The 18,912-nt window shown below is 37.0% G+C and overlaps 1 protein-coding gene across 5 annotated transcripts in view; it reads left to right on the top strand.

Moving 5' to 3' along the window:
- The window catches only part of SENP7 (SUMO specific peptidase 7), a 139,065-nt gene that overhangs the window by 57,740 nt on the left and 62,413 nt on the right, over positions 1-18,912 (top strand). For 2 of the 5 annotated variants that reach the window (XM_088836661.1, XM_088836659.1), the window contains one exon: positions 106-300. The exons of the other annotated variants lie outside the window; for them this stretch is intronic. In XM_088836661.1, coding sequence (XP_088692787.1) covers positions 106-300 — 195 coding nt within the window. The remainder of the gene's footprint in view (positions 1-105; positions 301-18,912) is intronic. 5 annotated transcript variants of the gene reach the window in all.

Below are 18,912 nucleotides of genomic sequence, written 5' to 3'. Positions count from 1 at the left end.
ATAGCTTACTTATGCTAAGTTGAAAATGTTTGAAACTTCAACTTCCTAGAATTTTTTTTACTGCAAATTTCAGTATAGTACAGTGTTTGTTATTTTATATGACAGGATACCCAGAGTTATATTGACGAATGTCCTGGGAACGAAGTTAGGAAGAAAATACATAAAGACCTCATCTGTAACTGAGGCCAGTTTGGGTGATACAGACAACTTGCAATCAGAGCAGCTTTCTTCATCATCTGATGGCAGCCTAGAATCTTGTCAAAATCTAAATCCTCACAAGAGCTTCTTTTTATCTGAAAGGTATGTTTAGTGATAACTCTACTCAAAATAAACTGTGCACTTATTCTCATGAGCCTTCTTCTGTTCTCCCCCGACAAATGTGTTATACTGCTAAATAACTAGTGTTAACTTTTCTCCCCTGGTGACTGGAATTGCTATGGGAACCAGCAGCCCATAGTTAAGAGTCAGTTTCAGAAGGTACTGGTCACTCTACTTGTGTTTTGGGAAAATGAGTGTAGACTTGTAATGAAAATGTAGTTACCTACTGCATCTTTTCTGGTGTAATTGAAATTCATTCCCCTGACATATGTCTGTTCCTCATCTTTATTTGTCCTATCCACCCATCTGTTTCTCCATCGATCCATCCATCCCTTCTTCTTTTCTTTTTTGTTGTTTTTATACTCAGATTCTAGAATTCTGCCTAGTCACTAAACATCTGCTGAGTGAGTGATTATATGCATTCCTCACCAAAAAAATGATATGAGGTAGCTGAATTGGTACATGGGTTAACTGTACTAATAAGAGAAATGGAAATCAGCAGTGCTAGGTGGCACTGGTGGTAAAGAACCCACCTGCCAGTGCAGGAAATGCCTGAGACAAGGGTTCAATCCCTGGGTTGGGAAGATCCTTTGGAGGAGGGCATGGCAATCACTCCAGTATTCTTCCCTAGAGAATCTCATGGACAGAGGAGCTTGGTGGGCTACAGTCCGTATGGTCACAATGAGTTGGACATGACTGAGTGACTTTGTAACAAAGTACTAGGAGAGGCTCATATGGTGGTTGTAAATAAGAAAAAAAATTGTGGTTAAAAAGCTTGGGGATGTCAGTTAGTACATAGTATTAGATCTTTTAACTTTCATTTACTGTGAAACTCTTATTTTATTTTCTGCTTTCTAACAGGACAGTAAATAGTTTTGATCTGAGTGAAAAATTGTTTATCCGATCATAATTGCCTCTCTACCCCTAATCATCCTGATCAACCCCTAATCATCATACATACATTCTGGTTTGTATTTCTCTTTTAAGGCTAATTACATTAAAGAGTATTCATAGTTACCTTTTAATGTATCTATAATAAATTTCTTACTTTATAACATTCTGTTTTTATAAATTCTGTTTATTATTAACATAAATTTTATGAATTTTTCTTCTTTTGGAGAATATTTTGTGTTTCACTTAGATTCTACTTAGCTAATTCTCAGCGACAATGTTAATTTTATACTTTTTCTGAATTTGCTGAAAAAAAAAGAGCATTTCAGTGGCATTACCCAGTTACTAATAAATTTAATGTATAATCTGAGGTAGTAGAAATGCATTTTATAATTTTGCACTAAAGGTGTTTATATCTTCATCCTATAGTAAACAGTGAGCTCCCTAAGGAGAGATACTGGTAGCTTACAGTGAATGATATCAGATTCATGAATTCATGATCTCCGAAAGATTTAGCTTTGGGACCAGGGACCAGGCTTGATCACTTAGAGCTTTCATGTGGCACAAGTTTTATTACAGTGAAAAAGGACAGAGAAAGCTTCTGACGTAGACATCAGAAGGGGGACGGAGAGTGCCCCATCACTAGTCTTAACAAGGGAGCTGTATTTGAGCTGGTTATTAGCAGTAAATCAAAAGAATGTCTCAAGGTTGTAAAGGTCTTACCAGACCCACTCCCACAAGATAACAAGATTAGTCGTGAGGTTTTGTTAAGGAGAAACATGTTCTCGAGCAAGGTGCATTTTTATTATATTATCATTAGTTGCCAACATCCGCTGGATCATGGAGAAAGCAAGAGAGTTCCAGAAAAACATCTACTTTTGCTTTATTGACTATGCCAAAGCCTTTGACTGTGTGGATCACAACAAACTGTGGAAAATCTGAAAGAGACGGGAATACCAGACCACCTGACCTGCCTCTTGAGAAACCTGTATGCAGGTCAGGAAGCAACAGTTAGAACTGGACATGAAACAACAGACTGGTTCCAAATAGGAAAAGGAGTACGTCAAGGTTGTATATTGTCACCCTGCTTATTTAACTTATATGCAGAGTACATCATTAGGAACGCTGGGCTGGAAGAAGCACAGGCTGGAATCAAGATTGCTGGGAGAAATATCAATAACCTCAGATATGCAGATGACACTACCCTTATGGCAGAAAGTGAAGAGGAACTCAAAAGCCTCTTGATGAAAGTGAAAGAGGAGAGTGAAAAAGTCGACTTGAAGCTCAACATTCAGAAAACTAAGATCATGGCATCTGGTCCCATGACTTCATGGGAAATAGATGGGGAACGTGGAAAAAGTGTAAGATTTTATTTTTGGGGGCTCCAAAATCACTGCAGATGCTGATTGCAGCCATGAAATTAAAAGACACTTACTCCTTGGAAGGAAAGTTATGACCAACCTAGATAGCATATTAAAACGCAGAGACATTACTTTGCCAACCAAGGTCCATCTAGTCAAGGCTATGGTTTTCCCAGTGGTCATGTATGGATGTTAGAGTTGGACTGTGAAGAAAGCTGATCGCCGAAGAATTGATGCTTTTGAACTGTGGTGTGTGACTGCAAGGAGATCCAACCAGTCCATTCTAAAGGAGATCAGTCCTGGGTGTTTATTGGAAGGACTGATGCTAAAGCTGAAACTCCAATATTTTGGCCACCTCTTGTGAAGAGTTGACTCCCTGGAAAAGACTCTGATCCTGGGAGGGATTGGGGGCAGGAGGAGAAGGGGGCGACAGAGAATGAGATGGCTGGATGGCATCACTGACTCTGTGGACATGAGTTTGAGTGAGCTCCGGGAGTTGGTGATGGACAGGGAGGCTGGCGTGCTGTGATTCATGGCGTTGCAAAGAGTCGGACACAACTGAGCGACTGAACTGAAACTGAACTAAGGAGGAACATATCCTTGAGCAGGATGAATTGTTTTGTTGTGTATCATTAGCTCTGGGCTTAAAGTTAGTCTTAAAGATTGTTGTCATAACAACTCAGAGTTTAAGGAAAAATGTCTTATGTGACTAAGATCAAATCCCTTACATAGTACTATGTGCTAACATACAGTGGAACTGACAAATAGATTCAAGGGATTAGATCTTATAGAGTGTCTGAAGAACTATGGTTGGAGGTTTATGGCATTGTGTAGAAGATGGTGATCAAAACCATCCCCAAGAAAAAGAAATGCCAAAAGGCAAAATGGCCTTACAAATAATTGAGAAAAGAAGAGAAGCGAATGGCAAAGGAGAAAAGGAAATATACACTCATCTGAATGCAGAGTTCCAAAGAATAGCAAGGAGAGATAAGGAAACCTTCTTAAGTGATCAATGCAAAGAAATACAGGAAAATAATAGAATGGGAAAGACTAGAGATCTCTTCAAGAAAATTTGAGATACCAAGGGAACATTTCATGCAAAGATGGGCTCAATAAAGGACAGAAATGGTAGGGACCTAACAGAAGCAGAAGATATTAAGAGAGGTGGCAAGAATACACAGAACAACTATACAAAAAAAGATCTAAATGACCCAGATAAGCATGATGGTGTGATCACTCACCTAGAGCCAGACATCCTGGAGTGCAAAGTCAAGTGGGCCTTAGGAAGCATCACTACGAACAAAGCTAGTGGAGGTGATGGAATTCCAGTTGAGCTATTTCAAGTCCTAAAAGGTGATGCTGTGAAAGTGCTGCATTCATATGCCAGCAAATTTGGAAAACTCAGCAGTGGCCAAAGGACTGGCAAAGGTCAGTTTTCATTCCAAACCCAAAGAAAGGCAATGCCAAAGAATGCTCAAACTACCACACAATTGCACTCATCTCACATGCTAGTAAAGAAATGCTCAAAATTCTCCAAACCAGGCTTCAACAATACATGAACCATGAACTTCCAGATGTTCAAGCTAGATTTAGAAAAGGCAGAGGAACCAGAGATCAAATTGTGAAATCCATTGGTTCATCAAAAAAGCAGGAGAATTCCAGAAAAACATCTACTTTTGCTTTATTGACTATGCCAAAACCTTTGACTATGTGGATCACAACAGTGGAAAATTCTTCAAGAGATGGGAATACCAGACCACCTACCTGCCTCCTGAGAAACCTGTATGCAGGTCAAGAAGCGACAGTTAGAACTGGACGTGGGACAGTGGACTGGTTCCAAATTGGGAAAGGAGTGTGTCAAGGCTGTATATTGTCACTCTGCTTATTTAACCTATATACAGAGTACATCATGTGAAATGCCAGGCTGGATGAAGCACAAGTTGGAATCAAGATTGCCAGGAGAAATATCAGTAATCTCAGATATACAAATGATACTACCCTTATGGCAGAAAGCAAAGAGGAACTAAAGAGCCTCTTGATGGAAGTGAAAGAGGAGAATGAAAAGGCTGACTTAAAACTCAGCATCCAGAAAACTAAGATCATGGCATCCGGTCCTATCAGTTCGTGGCAAATAGATGGTGAAACAGTGGAAACACTGAGAGACTAGACTTTATTTTCTTTGGCTCCAAAATCACTGTAGATGGTGACTGCAGCCATGACATTAAAAGATGCTTGCTTCTTGGAAGAAAAGCTATGACCAACCTAGACAGCATATTAAAAAGCAGAGACATTGCTTTGCTGACACAGTTCATCTAGTCAAAGCTATGGTTTTTCCAGTAGTCATGTATGGATGTGAGAGTTGTACCAGAAAGAAAGCTAAGCGCCAAAGAATTGATGCTTTTGAGCTGTGGTGTTGGAGGAGACTCTTGAGAGTCCCTTGGACTGCAAGATCAAACCAGTCAGTCCTGAAGGAAGTCAGTCCTGAATGTTCATTGGAAGGACTGATACAGAAGGTGCAGCTCTAATACTTTGGCCACCTAATGCGAAGAACTGACTCATTTGAAAAGACCCTGATCCTGGGAAAGATTGAAGGCAGGAGGAGAAGGGGACGACAGAGGATAAGATGGTTGGATGGCATCACCAACTCTATGGACATGAATTTGAGGAAGCTTCAGGAGTTGGTGATGGACAGGGAAGCCTGGTGTGCTGCAGTGCATGGGGTTACAAATAGTTGGATACTACTGAGCGACTGAGCTGAATGATATTAATGTCTTTGTCTATTCTTGTAAATCCTTAGTGCTATTCTCCTGTATTTTAACCAGAATTAGGTCATATCATTGAAATTTTTTGATGACTTGTTGGCAGAAATAAATACAATTGTGTTCATTTCAGTCATTTCTCATTTTAATGAAGATGGACTTTGTTTTTCTTTTTTAAAAACTTATTTATGTATTTATATTTTTAGCTGTACTGGGTCTTGCTTGCTGCACGCAGGCTTTCTCTAGTTGTGGCCAGTGGGAACTACTTTCCAGTTGCGGCACATGGCTTCTCATTGCGGTGGCTTCTCGTTGTGGAGCACAGGCTCTATGGTGCACAGGCTTTAATAGTTGCAGCATGTGGGCTAAGTAGTTGTGGGTCAAGGGCTGTGGAGCACAGGCTCAGTAGTTGTGGTGCACAGACTTAGTTGTCCAAGGCCTGTGGGATCCTCCTGGATCAGGGATAAAACCTGTGTCTCCTGCAGTAGCAGACAGATTCTTTACCTCTGAACCATCAGGGAGGCCCTGGATTTTGTATTTCTTCCATGAGTTTTCTCTTAAGTTTTGTGTGTATTGGGGTGTTTCATTTGTTTCTTACTAATTTGTAAGAACTCTTATGAAAGGTAATACATGTTTGTTATATGTGTTGGAAAACAATTTTTCAAGTTTGTTTCTGTAATTTTACTTTGTTTATAGTAACTTCTGTGACACCGAGACTTAAAAGTTTTATTTTGTAAAATCTGTTAGTGTTTGACTCCTGGTTTTGGTTTTCTTGGAAAGACCTCCTCAACCCGAAGTATAAAAATAAGTTAGTCAGCTGCTGTTTTAATTTATGAATTTTTTAAAATGAGGTGTTAGACCCAGAACAACTGACTGGAGATAACTTTTCTAATTGAAGTGTTGATTCCTTTTTGCCTTTCTGGAGTCTTCTACAAATGTCTATGAGTTCTTGGGTTGCTTCCACCTGTAGGTGATTGTGAATAACAACACTGTTATGAACATCACTGTACATGTATCTCTGTTTCTATATACTTTCAGTTCTTTTGGGTATATTTCTGAAGGTGGAATTTCTGGATCATTTAATTCTGTTATTAATTTTTTGAAGAACTACCATACTGTTTTCTGTAAATCTAAAACTACATCATTTTACATTGCCACAGCAGTGCACAAAGGTCCTGGTTTCTTTCACATTCTTTGTAACACTTGATATTTTCTGTGTTTACATGATAGCCATTCCAATGGATGTGAATCAATATCTCATTGTGGTTTTGACGTAGTTTTAATGTTATTGAACACCTTTTTCATGTGTTTATTGGCCATTCATGTATCTTCTTTGGAGAAATGTGTATTCCAGTCCTTTGCCCATTGATGAATTAGGTTGTTTTTTATATGTGAGTTTAGAAGTTCTCTCTATTCTGAATATTAATATATATTAATATTGTCATAAAGTATGATTTGCACATAGATCTCCCATTTGGTGGGCTGCCTTTTTATTCTATTGTTATTGCCATTTAATGTATAGAAGTTTTAGTTTTTGTTAATTGAAAAAAATTTTTTTTAGTAATGCCATGTGGCATGCAGGATCTTAGTTCCGTGACCAGGGATTGAACTCTTTTGTGCCCACTGCAGTGGAGGAATGGAGTCTCAACCACTGGACCATCAGGGAAGCCCCCAGAAGTTTTAATTTTGATGAAGTCCAGTTTATCTATGTTTCTATTTGATGTCATATCCAAGAAAATACTCCCATATCCAATGTCCTGAAAATTTTCCCTTATGCTAAGAGTTTTCAAGTTTCAGTTTATGCTTTTAGGCCTTTAATCCATTTTGAGTTAACTTTTGTGTAAGAGTATTAGGTGAGGGTCCTTCTTCATTCTTTTGCATGTGGATATTTAGTTTTTCTAGCATCATTTGTTGAAAAAGCTGTGCTTTCCCCATTGAAAGGACTTAGCAGCCATTTGAAAATCATTTGACCATATATGCGTGGCTTTATTTCTGGGTGCTATTCTATTCCGTTGGTCTCCATATTTGTCTTTATGCTAGTACCATGTGTGTTGATTATTATAGCTTTGTAGTAAGTTTTGAAATCAGGGAGTTTGATCCCTCCAAATATGTTGAAGATTGTTTTGGCTCTTGTTGTGTATACATTTTCAGTTCATTTCAGTCACTCAGTTGTGTCTGATTTTTTGTGACCCCATGAACCGCAGCATGCCAGGCCTCCCTGTCCATCACCAACTCCCGCAGTCCACACAAACCCATGTCCATTGTGTCGGTGATGCCATCCAACCGTCTTATCTTCTGTCGTCCCCTTCTCCTCCAGCCTTTAATCTTTCCCTGCATCAGGGTCTTGTCCAATGAGTCAGCTCTCCGTATCAGGTGGCCAAAGTATTGGAGTTTCAGCTTCAACATCAGTACCTCCAGTGAACACCCAGGGCTGATCTTCTTTAGGATGGACTGGTTGGATCTCCTTGCAGTCCAAGGGACTCTCAAGAGTCTTCTCCAACACCACAGTTCAGAAGCATCAATTCTTCGGTGTTGAGCTTTCTTTATAGTCCAACTCTCACATCCATACATGACTACTGGAAAAACCAAGGCCTTGACTAGACAGATCTTTGTTGGCAAAGTAATGTCTCTGCTTTTCAATGTGCTGTCTAGGTTGGTCATAACTTTCCTTCCAAGGAGTACCCGTCTTTTAATTTCATGGCTTCAATCACCATCCGCAGTGATTTTGGAGCCCAGAAAAATAAAGTCAGCTACTGGTTCCACTGTTTCCCCATCTATTTGCCATGTAGTGATGGGACCAGATGCCATGATCTTAGTTTTCTGAATGCTGAGCTTTAAGCCAACTTTTTCACTCTCCTCTTTCACTTTCATCAAGAGGCTGTTTAGTTCTTCTTCACTTTCTGCCATAAAGGTGGTATCATCTGCATATCTGAGGTTATTGATATTTCTCCCAGCAATCTTGATTCCAGCTTGTGCTTCTTCCAGTCCAGCGTTTCTCGTGATGTACTCTGCATATCAGTTAAATAAGCAGGGTGACAATATACAGCCTTGACGTACTCCTTTTCCTATTTGGAACCAGTCTGTTGTTCCACGTTCTGTTCTAACTCTTGCCTCCTGACCTGTATATAGGTTTCTCAAGAGGCAGGTCAGGTGGTCTGTTATTCCCATCTCTTTCAGAATTTTCCACAGTTTGTTGTGATCCACACAGTCAAATGCTTTGGCATAGTCAATGAAGCAGAAATAGATGTTTTTCTGGAACTCTCTTGCTTTTTCGATGATCCAGTGGATGTTGGCAATTTGATCTCTGGTTCCTATACATTTTAGGGTAAGTTTTTTTGTTTCTGCAAGAAATGTCACTGTGGTTTTGATAAGATTGCATTGGATCTGTAGATTGCTTTAGGTAGTATTGACATCTTAACAATATTAAGTCTTCTAATCCATGAACATTTTGTGTTTCCATTTATTAGTATCTTCTTTAATTTCTTTTAGCCATGTTTAATAATTTTCATTTTACAAGTCTTTTGTCTCCTTGGTTAAGTGCTAAGTTTTTTTCTCTTCTTGAAGCTATTTTAAATAGGATTATTTCGTTAAATTCTTCTTTTGTTTATTATCTTGAACCTTTTTTTTTGTTTATGTATGTGTATGTGTGTAATCTTTAGAGTTTCCTATATGTAAGATCGTATCATCTGTAAACAGAGTATTTCTTTCCGGTTTCAATGCTTTTCTGTTTATTTTTCTTGTATAATTGCTCTGGCTAGAACTTCTAGTTCTGTGTTGACTAGAAGTGGTGGAAGTGGGTCTCCTTGTCTTATTCCTTTTTCTAGAAGAAAAGCTATCCATCGTTCATTGTTGAGTTTGATGTTTACTGTGTGTTTTTCATATATGATTTTTGCTGTGATGAGGTAGGTAATTTCTATTCTTAGATTGTTGAATTTTGTTTTTTAGTCATCAGGAAAGGGAACTGAATTTTGTGAAGTATTTTTCTGTGTTAATTGACACGACCGTGTGGTTTTCCTGTTTCATTCTGTTAATGTCGTGTATTATTTTCATAGATTCTTGTATGTTGAACCATCCTTGCATCCCAGAAGCCATGTTTGAATTTATACCAGCTTAATTTCAGTAACATTCAGAACCGTGCTCCTTTATAGCTCTGTCCTCATATACTTTAAATCATTGATGTCATAAAATTATATCTTCATGTGTTGTTTGTTCAAAAGCATAGTCTAATAATTTAAAGAATGTATTAGTTTCTTAAATCATGTATAAAACAAATAGGCATATTAGAAACCAGAGTTTCAGTGATAGTAGATTTTATAATTATCTATGGATTTACTTTTACTGGTTATTTTTACTTTTTCTTACAGGGCTGGTTTTACTTATCGTGGTAATGATTTTCCTCAGCTGTTGTTTACCCTTGTTATTCTTGTTGTTCAGTCACCAAGTCATGTCCAACTCTTTGTGACCCTGTTGACTGTGGCATACCAGGCTGTTATATTGATAGATTCTTGTATGTTGAACTATCCTTGCATCCCCGGAACCATATGGTTAGTTTATATAACAGTATGAGCCATTTGGGGTATTTTATTGAGAATTTTTCCAGTGTCCTCCCCTATCTCCCAGAGTTTGTTCAAATTCATGTCCCTTAAGTAGGTGATGCTGTCTAACCATCTCGTCCTCTACTGCTTCCTTTTCATTTTGCCTTCAGTCTTACTCCTCATTTAGGGTCTTTTTCCAGTGAGTTGACTCTTCACATCCGGTGGCCAAAATACTGGAACTTCAGCATCAGTCCTTCCAATTAGTATTCGGGGTTGATTTCTTTTAGGATTGACTTATTTGATCTCCTTGCAATCCAAGGGACTCTTCAAGAGTCTTCACCAGCAACACCGTTCAAAAGCATCAATTCTTTGGCGCTCAGCCTTCTTTATGGTCCAGCTCTCACATCCATACACAACTGTTGGAAAAACCGTAACTTTGACTATGTGGACCTTTGTTGGCAAAGTGGTGTCTCTGCTTTTTAATGTACTATCTACACTTGTTTATCTTAGAATGTCTTGATTTTGTTCTCATTTTTGAAGGATAGTATGGCCAGATATCAGAGAAGGCAATGGCAAGCCACTCCAGTACTCTTGCCTAGGAAATCCCATGGATGGAGGAGCCTGGTAGGCTGCAGTCCGTGGGATCGCTAAGGGTCGGACACGACTGAGCGACTTCACTTTCACTTTTCACTTTCACACATTGGAGAAGGAAATGGCAACCCACTCCAGTGTTCTTGCCTGGAGAATCCCAGGAACGGGGGAGCCTGGTGGGCTTCTGTCTAAGGGGTCACACAGAGTCGGACACGACTGAAGTGACTCAGCAGCAGCAGCAGCATGGCCAGATATAGAATTTCTTGTTGACAGATTTTTCCTTTGAATATACTGATTCAGTGGTTTTTGGCCAGCATGGTTTTTGATAAAAAGTCTTCTTATAATCTTATTGAGGATATTTTGTGTGTGATGAGTCACTTTTTTCTTTGTGCTTTCAAGAAAGAGTTCTCTCTTTCCTTTTTTCTTTGGACACTTTAATTATAACATTTCTTGATACAGGTCTCATTCCGTTTACTGTATGCTTAGTTCCTTGGGTTTCTTGGATATTTATATTCATGTCTTTCATCAAATTTGGACTTCTTTGGTGATTATTTATTTCAATAATATCTTGCCCTTTTCTCTGTCTCTTCTCCTCTGAGACACCAGCAATGTGTCTATTAGTCCCTTTCTTGGTGTCCCATAGGTCTCTTAGGTTCTGTTTACTTCTAAGTTTTTCTTCTTTCTTTTCCTCAGATTTGGTCCTTTTTATGGTCATATTTTCAGGTTCACTAACTATTTCTTCTTCCTGCTCAAATCAGCTTTTGAATCTCTCTAATAAAATTTTCATTTCAGTTATTGTACATTTTTAGCTCCAGAATTTCCTTTTGGTTCATTTGTTTTTTATCGATATTTTCATCTTGTCACAAATAATTTTCTTGATTTTGTTAATGATTTTCTTTCTTTCTGTCTGTCTGTCTCTTTCTTTTCTTTTTCACCATGCTGTGCAGCATGTGGGAATCTTAGTTCCCTGACCAGGGGTTGAACCTGCATTCCCTGCACTGGAAGTGCAAGTCTTAACTGTTGAACTGCCAGGCAGGTCCCTGAGGATCTTTAAGATAGTTGTTTTAATGTCTTTGCTTATTGAGTTTGCCATCTGCTTTTTTTTTTTTCAGGGACAGGTTCTGTTGATTAGTTTTTGTTTTTTCCTTTGAATTGGCTGTTCTTTCCTGTTTCCTTGAATGTCATGTGATTTTTTTATTGTTGCTGAAAACTTGACATTTGGATCTTATAAGATGCGAAGTTTGAAAATCAAGTTCTCTTTCCCCAGCATTTGCTGGATTTTTTCCCTTTGTTTGCTTAGTTTTTAAAATTGTTGCAATATGTCCCCATTCCAGGTATCAGCCTAATATGCAAATAAAAGGTCTTTGCAGGTCTTTTCTGAGCCTGTGTCTTTCCATGGTCATGTTTGTGACTTTCTAAATTTCCATGTACTTGTGATTATTTTTTAATATCTTCAGTTCAGTTCAGTCGCTCAGTCGTGACTGACTCTATGCGACCCCATGAATCACAGCACACCAGGCCTCCCTGTCCATCGCCAACTCCAGGAGTTCACTCAAACTCATGTCCATCGAGTTGGTGATGCCATCCAGCCATCTCATTCTCTGTCGTCCCCTTCTCCTCCTGCCCCCAATCCCTCCCAGGATCAGAGTCTTTTCCAGTGAGTCAACTCGTCGCATGAGGTGGCCAAAGTATTGGAGTTTCAGCTTTAGCATCAGTCCTTCCAATGAACACCTTAGTCCTTAAATATTTATTTCCCATAAGGAGGAAATAGGAAAAATGAAGGGAAGAAATAGAACAAAACAGGTGCTAGCTCTTTTAATCTCCTGCATGTTGTTTTAGCTGAATGGGGAGACTGTTGCAACATGGTGATGGTTGTTACAGCAATGGCTGCCTGTCTCTATGTCTCCTTATCCATAATCAGAGACAGCAATCAGTGATCAGAATACAGATTCCCAATATTGGAAAGACAAAGTCCTTATTGCTCATCTTGGTAATTGTAAGCCTGTGCAAACTGTTCTAAGAACTTGGACTTGGCTGCTTGTCTCAGAGCTGGGTATAGGTAACTGCTACCATCCAAATTCCCTTAATTGACCAAAGTTAATGTTGAACCTTTTGACTAGAAGTTACAAGCCTTCAATAGACTCCAGAATTCCATAGTTCGTCAGATTCTGCCAGTGTTGTTGTCTAGGTGAGAACATGGTAGGTGTTTCCTACTCTGCAATTTTCCTGAGGTCACTTAGTGTATATTTCATATTTAATTGTACAAGGATCCTTGATTTATTCTTGCTGATTTTTTTTAGTACTTTTATAAATGTAAAAATTTCTAAGGGAGTGGGGAAGGATTGGAAGTTTGTGATTAGCAGATGCAAACTATTGCATATAGGATGGATAAAGAACAGTATCCTGCTGTATAGCCAGGGAACTATATTCAGTATCCTGTGATAAACCATAATGGAAAAGAGTATGAAAAAGAATATATACACAACACGTGTAACTGAATCACTTTGCTCTACACTGGAAATTAACACAACATTGTAAATCAACTATACTTCAATAAAATTTAGAATTCCATGTTGTTAAATACTTTTGAAAATGTAGTAATTGCTATACTATAAAGGAAGGCTGTAGGTTAATAATTTGATAGTTTTTTATTTAAAAATTTTTTATTTTCAGAATTTTTACCCAGTTAAATAATACCATAATGAATTATTTTGTTAATAATTATCATGGGTGAGAAGATTGTTGGTAAAGATTTAATTAATTTTATGGCTACTCTCAGTTCAGTTCAGTTCAGTCGCTCAGTCGTGTCTGACTCTTTGCGACCTCATGAATCACAGCACACCAGGCCTCCCTGTCCATCACCAACTCCCAGAGTTCACTCAAACTCATGTCCATCGAGTCGGTGATACCATCCAGCCATCTCACTCTCTGTCGTACCCTTCTCCTCCTGCCCCCAATCTTTCCCAGCATCAGAGTCTTTTCCAGTGAGTCAGCTCTTCTCATGAGGTGGCCAAAGTATTGGAGTTTCAGCTTTAGCATCAATCCCTCCAATGAACACCCAGGATTGATCTCCTTTAGAATGAACTGGTTGGATCTCCTTGCAGTCCAAGGGCCTCTCAAGAGTCTTCTCCAACACCTAATTAGTACCAAATTGCTTTCTCAATTGTTTTTCATTTTGTCTTTTTTAACTGAATTAATTTTATTGATATGTTGCTGACAGAATATTATATTAATTTTAGATGTATAACATAATGATCTCATATATGTATATATTGCAAAATGATTAACACCGTAAGTTAATATCCATCACCACACGTAGTTACATTTTTTTTCTTATGATGAGAACTTGTAAGATATACTGTCTTAGCAACTTTCAAATATACAGTACACTATTGTTATTAGTTATTACCTATAGTCATCATGTTGTACCTTGCATCACCAAGACTTTTTTTTTAAATAACTGGAAACTTGTACCTTTTTACCACCTGCAGTCATTTCATGCTCCCGTCTCTAGTAACCACCAACCTGTTGTCTGTGTCTTTGCGTGTGTTGGTTTGTTTTTATATTTAGATTCCCCATGTAAGTAAAATCATACACTATTTGTCTCTGTCTCATTTCACTTAGCATAATGCCCTCAAGGCTCATTAATGTTGTCACAGATAGCAGGACTTCTTTCTTTTTCTTTTATGACTGAAAAATATCCCATTGTGTGTTTGTGTCACATTTTCTTTATCCATTCATCTATTGATGTGCACTTACGTTGTTTCCATGTCTTCCTTATTGCAAATAATCCTTCAGTGAACATGGGGGTGCGTGTATCTTTTTGAGGTAGTGATTTTGTTTCCTAAGCATAAACACCTAGAAGTGGAATTGCTAGACTGTATGTTCTATTTTTAATTTTTGGAGGTATATTCATACTGTTTTCCATCGTAACTGAACTAATTTACATTTCCACAGCACTCCACATCTTTTCCAACACTTGTTTCTTCTCTTTTGGTAATAGCCATTCTCAGATTTGTGAAGTTACACTTCATTGTGGTTTTGACATACATTTCCCTGATGATTAGTGCATGTTGAGCTCCTTTTCATGTACCTGTTGGTTGCTTGTAGTCTTTGGAGAAACTTTTGTTCAGTTTCTCTGCCCATTTTTTGATGAAATTTTTTTTTTTGGTTGAGTTGTATGGATTCTTTATATATCATGCATTTTGAATATTAACTTCCTTATGAGATAGATGACTTAAAATTATTTTCTCCTGCTGTATAATTTGCCTTTTCATTTTGTTGATAGTTTTCTTTACTGTACAGCCTTGTGGTTCCACTTATTTTCTTTTGTTGTTTTTGTTTTGGTGTTTAATCCAAGAAATCGCTGCCCAAACCAGCTTGCTCTCATGTTTTTTCCTAGAAATTTTATGGTTTCAGGTCATACATGTAAGTCTTTAATCTATTTTGTGTTGATTTTTGTATATAATATAAGATATTGGTCCAGTTTCATTCTTTTGTATGTGGCTGTCAAGTTTTTCCAGGATCAGTTATTGAAGAGACTATCCTTTTCCCATGGTGTATTCTTGGCTCCTTTGTCGTACATGAATTGACCACACATGCATGGATTTATTTCTGGCTCTCTGTTCTGTTTCACTCATTATGTGTCTATATTTTTCTATATTGTTTTGATTACTATGGCTTTGTGCTTTACTTTGAAATCATGAAGTGTGATCCCTCTGGCTTTGTTTTTCCTTCTCAACATTGCTTTGGCTATTTGGGGTCTTCAGTGGTTGCATGCAAACTTTAAGATTGTTCTCTTTCTGTGAAAAAGGCCATAGATATGTCAAGAGAGATTGCTTTGAATCTTCAGGTTGCTTTGCATAGGATGAACATTTTAACAATATTACTTTTTCCTATCTATGAGTACAGAATTTCATTCCATTTATTTCTGTTTTCTTCAGTTTCTTTCATCAATGTCATAGTTTTCAGTGTACAGTTCTTTTTCCTTCTAGATTATATCTAAGTATAATTTTTTCTTTTTGCTGTAGTTTTAAATGGGATTATTTTCCTCAATTTCTCTTTCAGACAGTTCATTATTTGTGTGTAGAAATGCAACTGAGAATTCATTTATTAGTTCTTACAGGTTTTTTATTTTTTGGTTGGATTTTTTAAGGTTTTCTTTCTATACGATCATATCATCTGCAAATGATGACAATTTTATGTCTTCCTTTCTGATACCAATTCCTTTTATTTATTTATTTTTCATTTTTAATTTTTTCTAGCCAGTATTTCCAGTACTGTGTTGAATAAGAGTGATCAGAATGGGTACCCTTCTTCATTTTAGAAGAGAAGCTTTTAATCTTTCAGTGTTTCATATGATGTTAGCTGTCATTTGTGATACGGGTGTGTTGAAGTATGTTCCTTCTATACCTAGGTTTTTTTTAAATTTATTTTTTAACTGAAGGATAATTGCTTTACAGAATTGTGTTGGTTTTTGCCAAACATTGACACGAATCAGCCATATATACCCAGGTTTTTGAGTTTTATAGTGAAAGGATGTTGAATTTTGTTAAATGCTTTTTCTGTACCTTTTGAGGGATCAAATGATTTTTATCTTTCATTTTCCCTATGTGCTTTATCACATTAATTGATTCGTGTGTGGTATACCATTCTTGCATCTCTGAATAAGTCCCATTTGATCATGGTGTATGATTCTTTTAATGTGTTGTGGAATTTGGTTTCCTAATAATTTGATGAGAGTTTTTGCATCCCTATGCGTCAGGGGTATTTGATTTATATTTTTATTTTACTGTACTGTCCTTATCTAGCTTTGGTATTAGTGATGGCCTTCTAAACTGAGTTTAGAAGTGTTCTTTCCTCTTAAAATTTTTGAAAGAGTTTGGGAAAGATTAGCATTAATTCTTGTTTGATAGAATTGCCAGTGAAACCACTTCATCCTGAACTTTTCTGTATTGGAAGGTTTTTGATTACTAATTCAGTCTCCATATTTGTTATTGATCTGTTCAGATTTTCTTTTTCTTCATAATACATTTTGGTAGGTTGTATGTTTCTAGTTATTTGTCCCTTTCTTCTAGGTTATATGATTTGTTGATGTATAACTTTTTATAATCATCACTTATAATACTTAGTATTTCTGTACTACCAGTTGTAATGATTTTATTTATTGGGTTGGCCAGAAAATTCATGTTTTTCCGTAAGATGGTACTGAAAAAAACCTGAACAAACTTTTTTGGCCAGCCCAGTCTTCTGTCTTTTATTGTCTTTATAAAAGACAAGTCTTCTGTCTTTTATTCCTTAGTCCAGCCAGTAGGTTTTTTTTTATCCCCCCCATAAAACTACTTCTTCAGTTCAGTTCAGTTGCTCAGTCGTGTTCGACTCTTTGCGACCCCATGGGTTGCAGCATACCAGGTTTCCCTGTCCATCACCAACTCCCAGAACTTACTCAAACTCATGTCCATTGAGTCAGTGATGCCATGCAACCATCTCATCCTCTGTCGTCCCCTTCTCCTTCCACCTTCAATTTTTCCAAGCATCAGGGTCTTCAAATCAGTCAGTTCTTCACATCAGATAACCAAAGTATTGGAGTTTCAGCTTCAGCATCAATCTTTCCAGTGAATATTCAATACTGATTTCCTTTAGGATGGACTGGCTCTTAGGTTATCCATAGGTTATCCATATTGTTAGCATATAATTACTCATAGTAATCTTTAGATGATCTGTTTTTATGTGAGTCTTTTTTTTCCTCTTGGTTTGTCTAGCTAAAGGCTTGTCAGTTTTGTTTTAAAAAATAAGCTCTTAGTTTTGATCTTTTCTATTGTTTTTCTTATTTCTTTTTTGTTTACTTTTTCTCTGATCTTTATTGTTCCTTTCCTTCTGCTAACTTTGGGCTTAATTTGTATTTTTTTCTGGTTCCAAGAGGTGTAAAGTGATTTTTTTTTTGAAAGATAAAATCATTTACTTGGAATAGATAATAAATATCAAAGAAAATGACCATGATCGTCCTAATGGGTACCAAGGCTGCCATTTATGAAAAGATATTCTCAAACTATGTAAAGCATATAATACTGATGCAAATCAATGCAACATGGTGCCTAGCACAGAAATGGGAAATGGGCAATACTATGCATTCAATGGGAAAAGGAAAGATTATCCAATAAACACAATTAAGGAATTTGGATTAAGGAATTTAAAATACTTATTCAATCCTCTTCTAACATTGCACAGAAATTAATTCTATTTTTTTTTGTTTTATTTATTTATTTTTGGGGGTAATTAATTTATTTTTTATTGGAGGCAAATTATTTTACAATATTATATTGGTTGGTTTTGCTATACATTGACATGAATTCGCCCCGGGTTTACATAAGTTCCCCCTCCTGAACCCCCCTCCCACCTCCCTCCTCCCTTTATCCTCCCTCTGGGTCATCCCCGCATGCCAGCCCCGAGCATCCTATAACATGCATCAACCCTGAACTAGTGATTCGTTTCACATATGACAACATACGTGTTTCAATGCCATTCTCCCAAATCATCCCACCCTCACCCTCTCCCACAGAGTCCCAAAGACTGTTCTATACATCTGTGTCTCTTTTGCTGTCTCGTATACAGGGTTTTCATTGGAGTTCTTTCTTGTTTTTTTAATGTAGCTTTTATTGTTATTAACTTCTCTTGTAGAACATGGCATGGATTTTGAAATTTTTGCTTATGTATTCATTTGTTTCAAGATACTTCTTGATCTTCCTTTTGGTTTCTTTAGCCAATTGATTTTCAGGAGCACATTGTTTAGTCTTCCTATTTTTTTTTAAAACTTTTCAGACTTCTTCCTGTTATTGATTTCTTGTTTTTTGCTCTTGTGATTGGGAAAGATTTTTGTGTGTGTCTTAAGTTGCTAAGATTTGCTTTGTGACCTATCTTAAAACATCCTGGAGAATGTTCTGTGTTCATGTTTTATAAATACATGTTTTAGGTCTATTTGATCAAGTTTATGGTTCAGTCCAATATTCCTTCTTGATTTTTTATTTTTGGTCTGGATGATCTAATGATTACTGAAAATGGGGTAAGTATTAACGTCCCATACTATTATTGTATTATGTTTTCATAATAGTGATATTATGTTCATCATCCAAAACTTGCTTTTAATACAATTTAAATATTTAACCAGTAGCTTATATTTTAAACTATTTTCTCTATAGGTAAAATTTGTTACCACACCCTAAGTTTTATTTTGTTTGTAACTTCTGATACGTGAACTATGCTTAAAACATTAACGATTACTTTTGACTTATTTTTTGATTACACATAGTGTGATTATCATCTACTTGTGTTCAGGGAATGTTTACTTTTTAGATCCCTTTGATATATTTAGCACTTGTATTAGTCTTTGTTCACTTTGCATGTGCACAATTTTGGAAGAATAAAACATTTCTTGTTTTTTCTTTCAAAGGAACATGGAGAATT

This window comes from Moschus berezovskii, chromosome 1 (genome assembly GCF_049115385.1).
Source record: "Moschus berezovskii isolate FMDL1 chromosome 1, NW_MosBer_1.0, whole genome shotgun sequence".
In the NCBI taxonomy this organism is placed as follows: Eukaryota; Metazoa; Chordata; class Mammalia; order Artiodactyla; family Moschidae; genus Moschus; species Moschus berezovskii.
The sequence above is the reverse complement of the archived record's forward strand: the minus strand, read 5'-3'. Positions and strand labels throughout refer to the sequence as shown.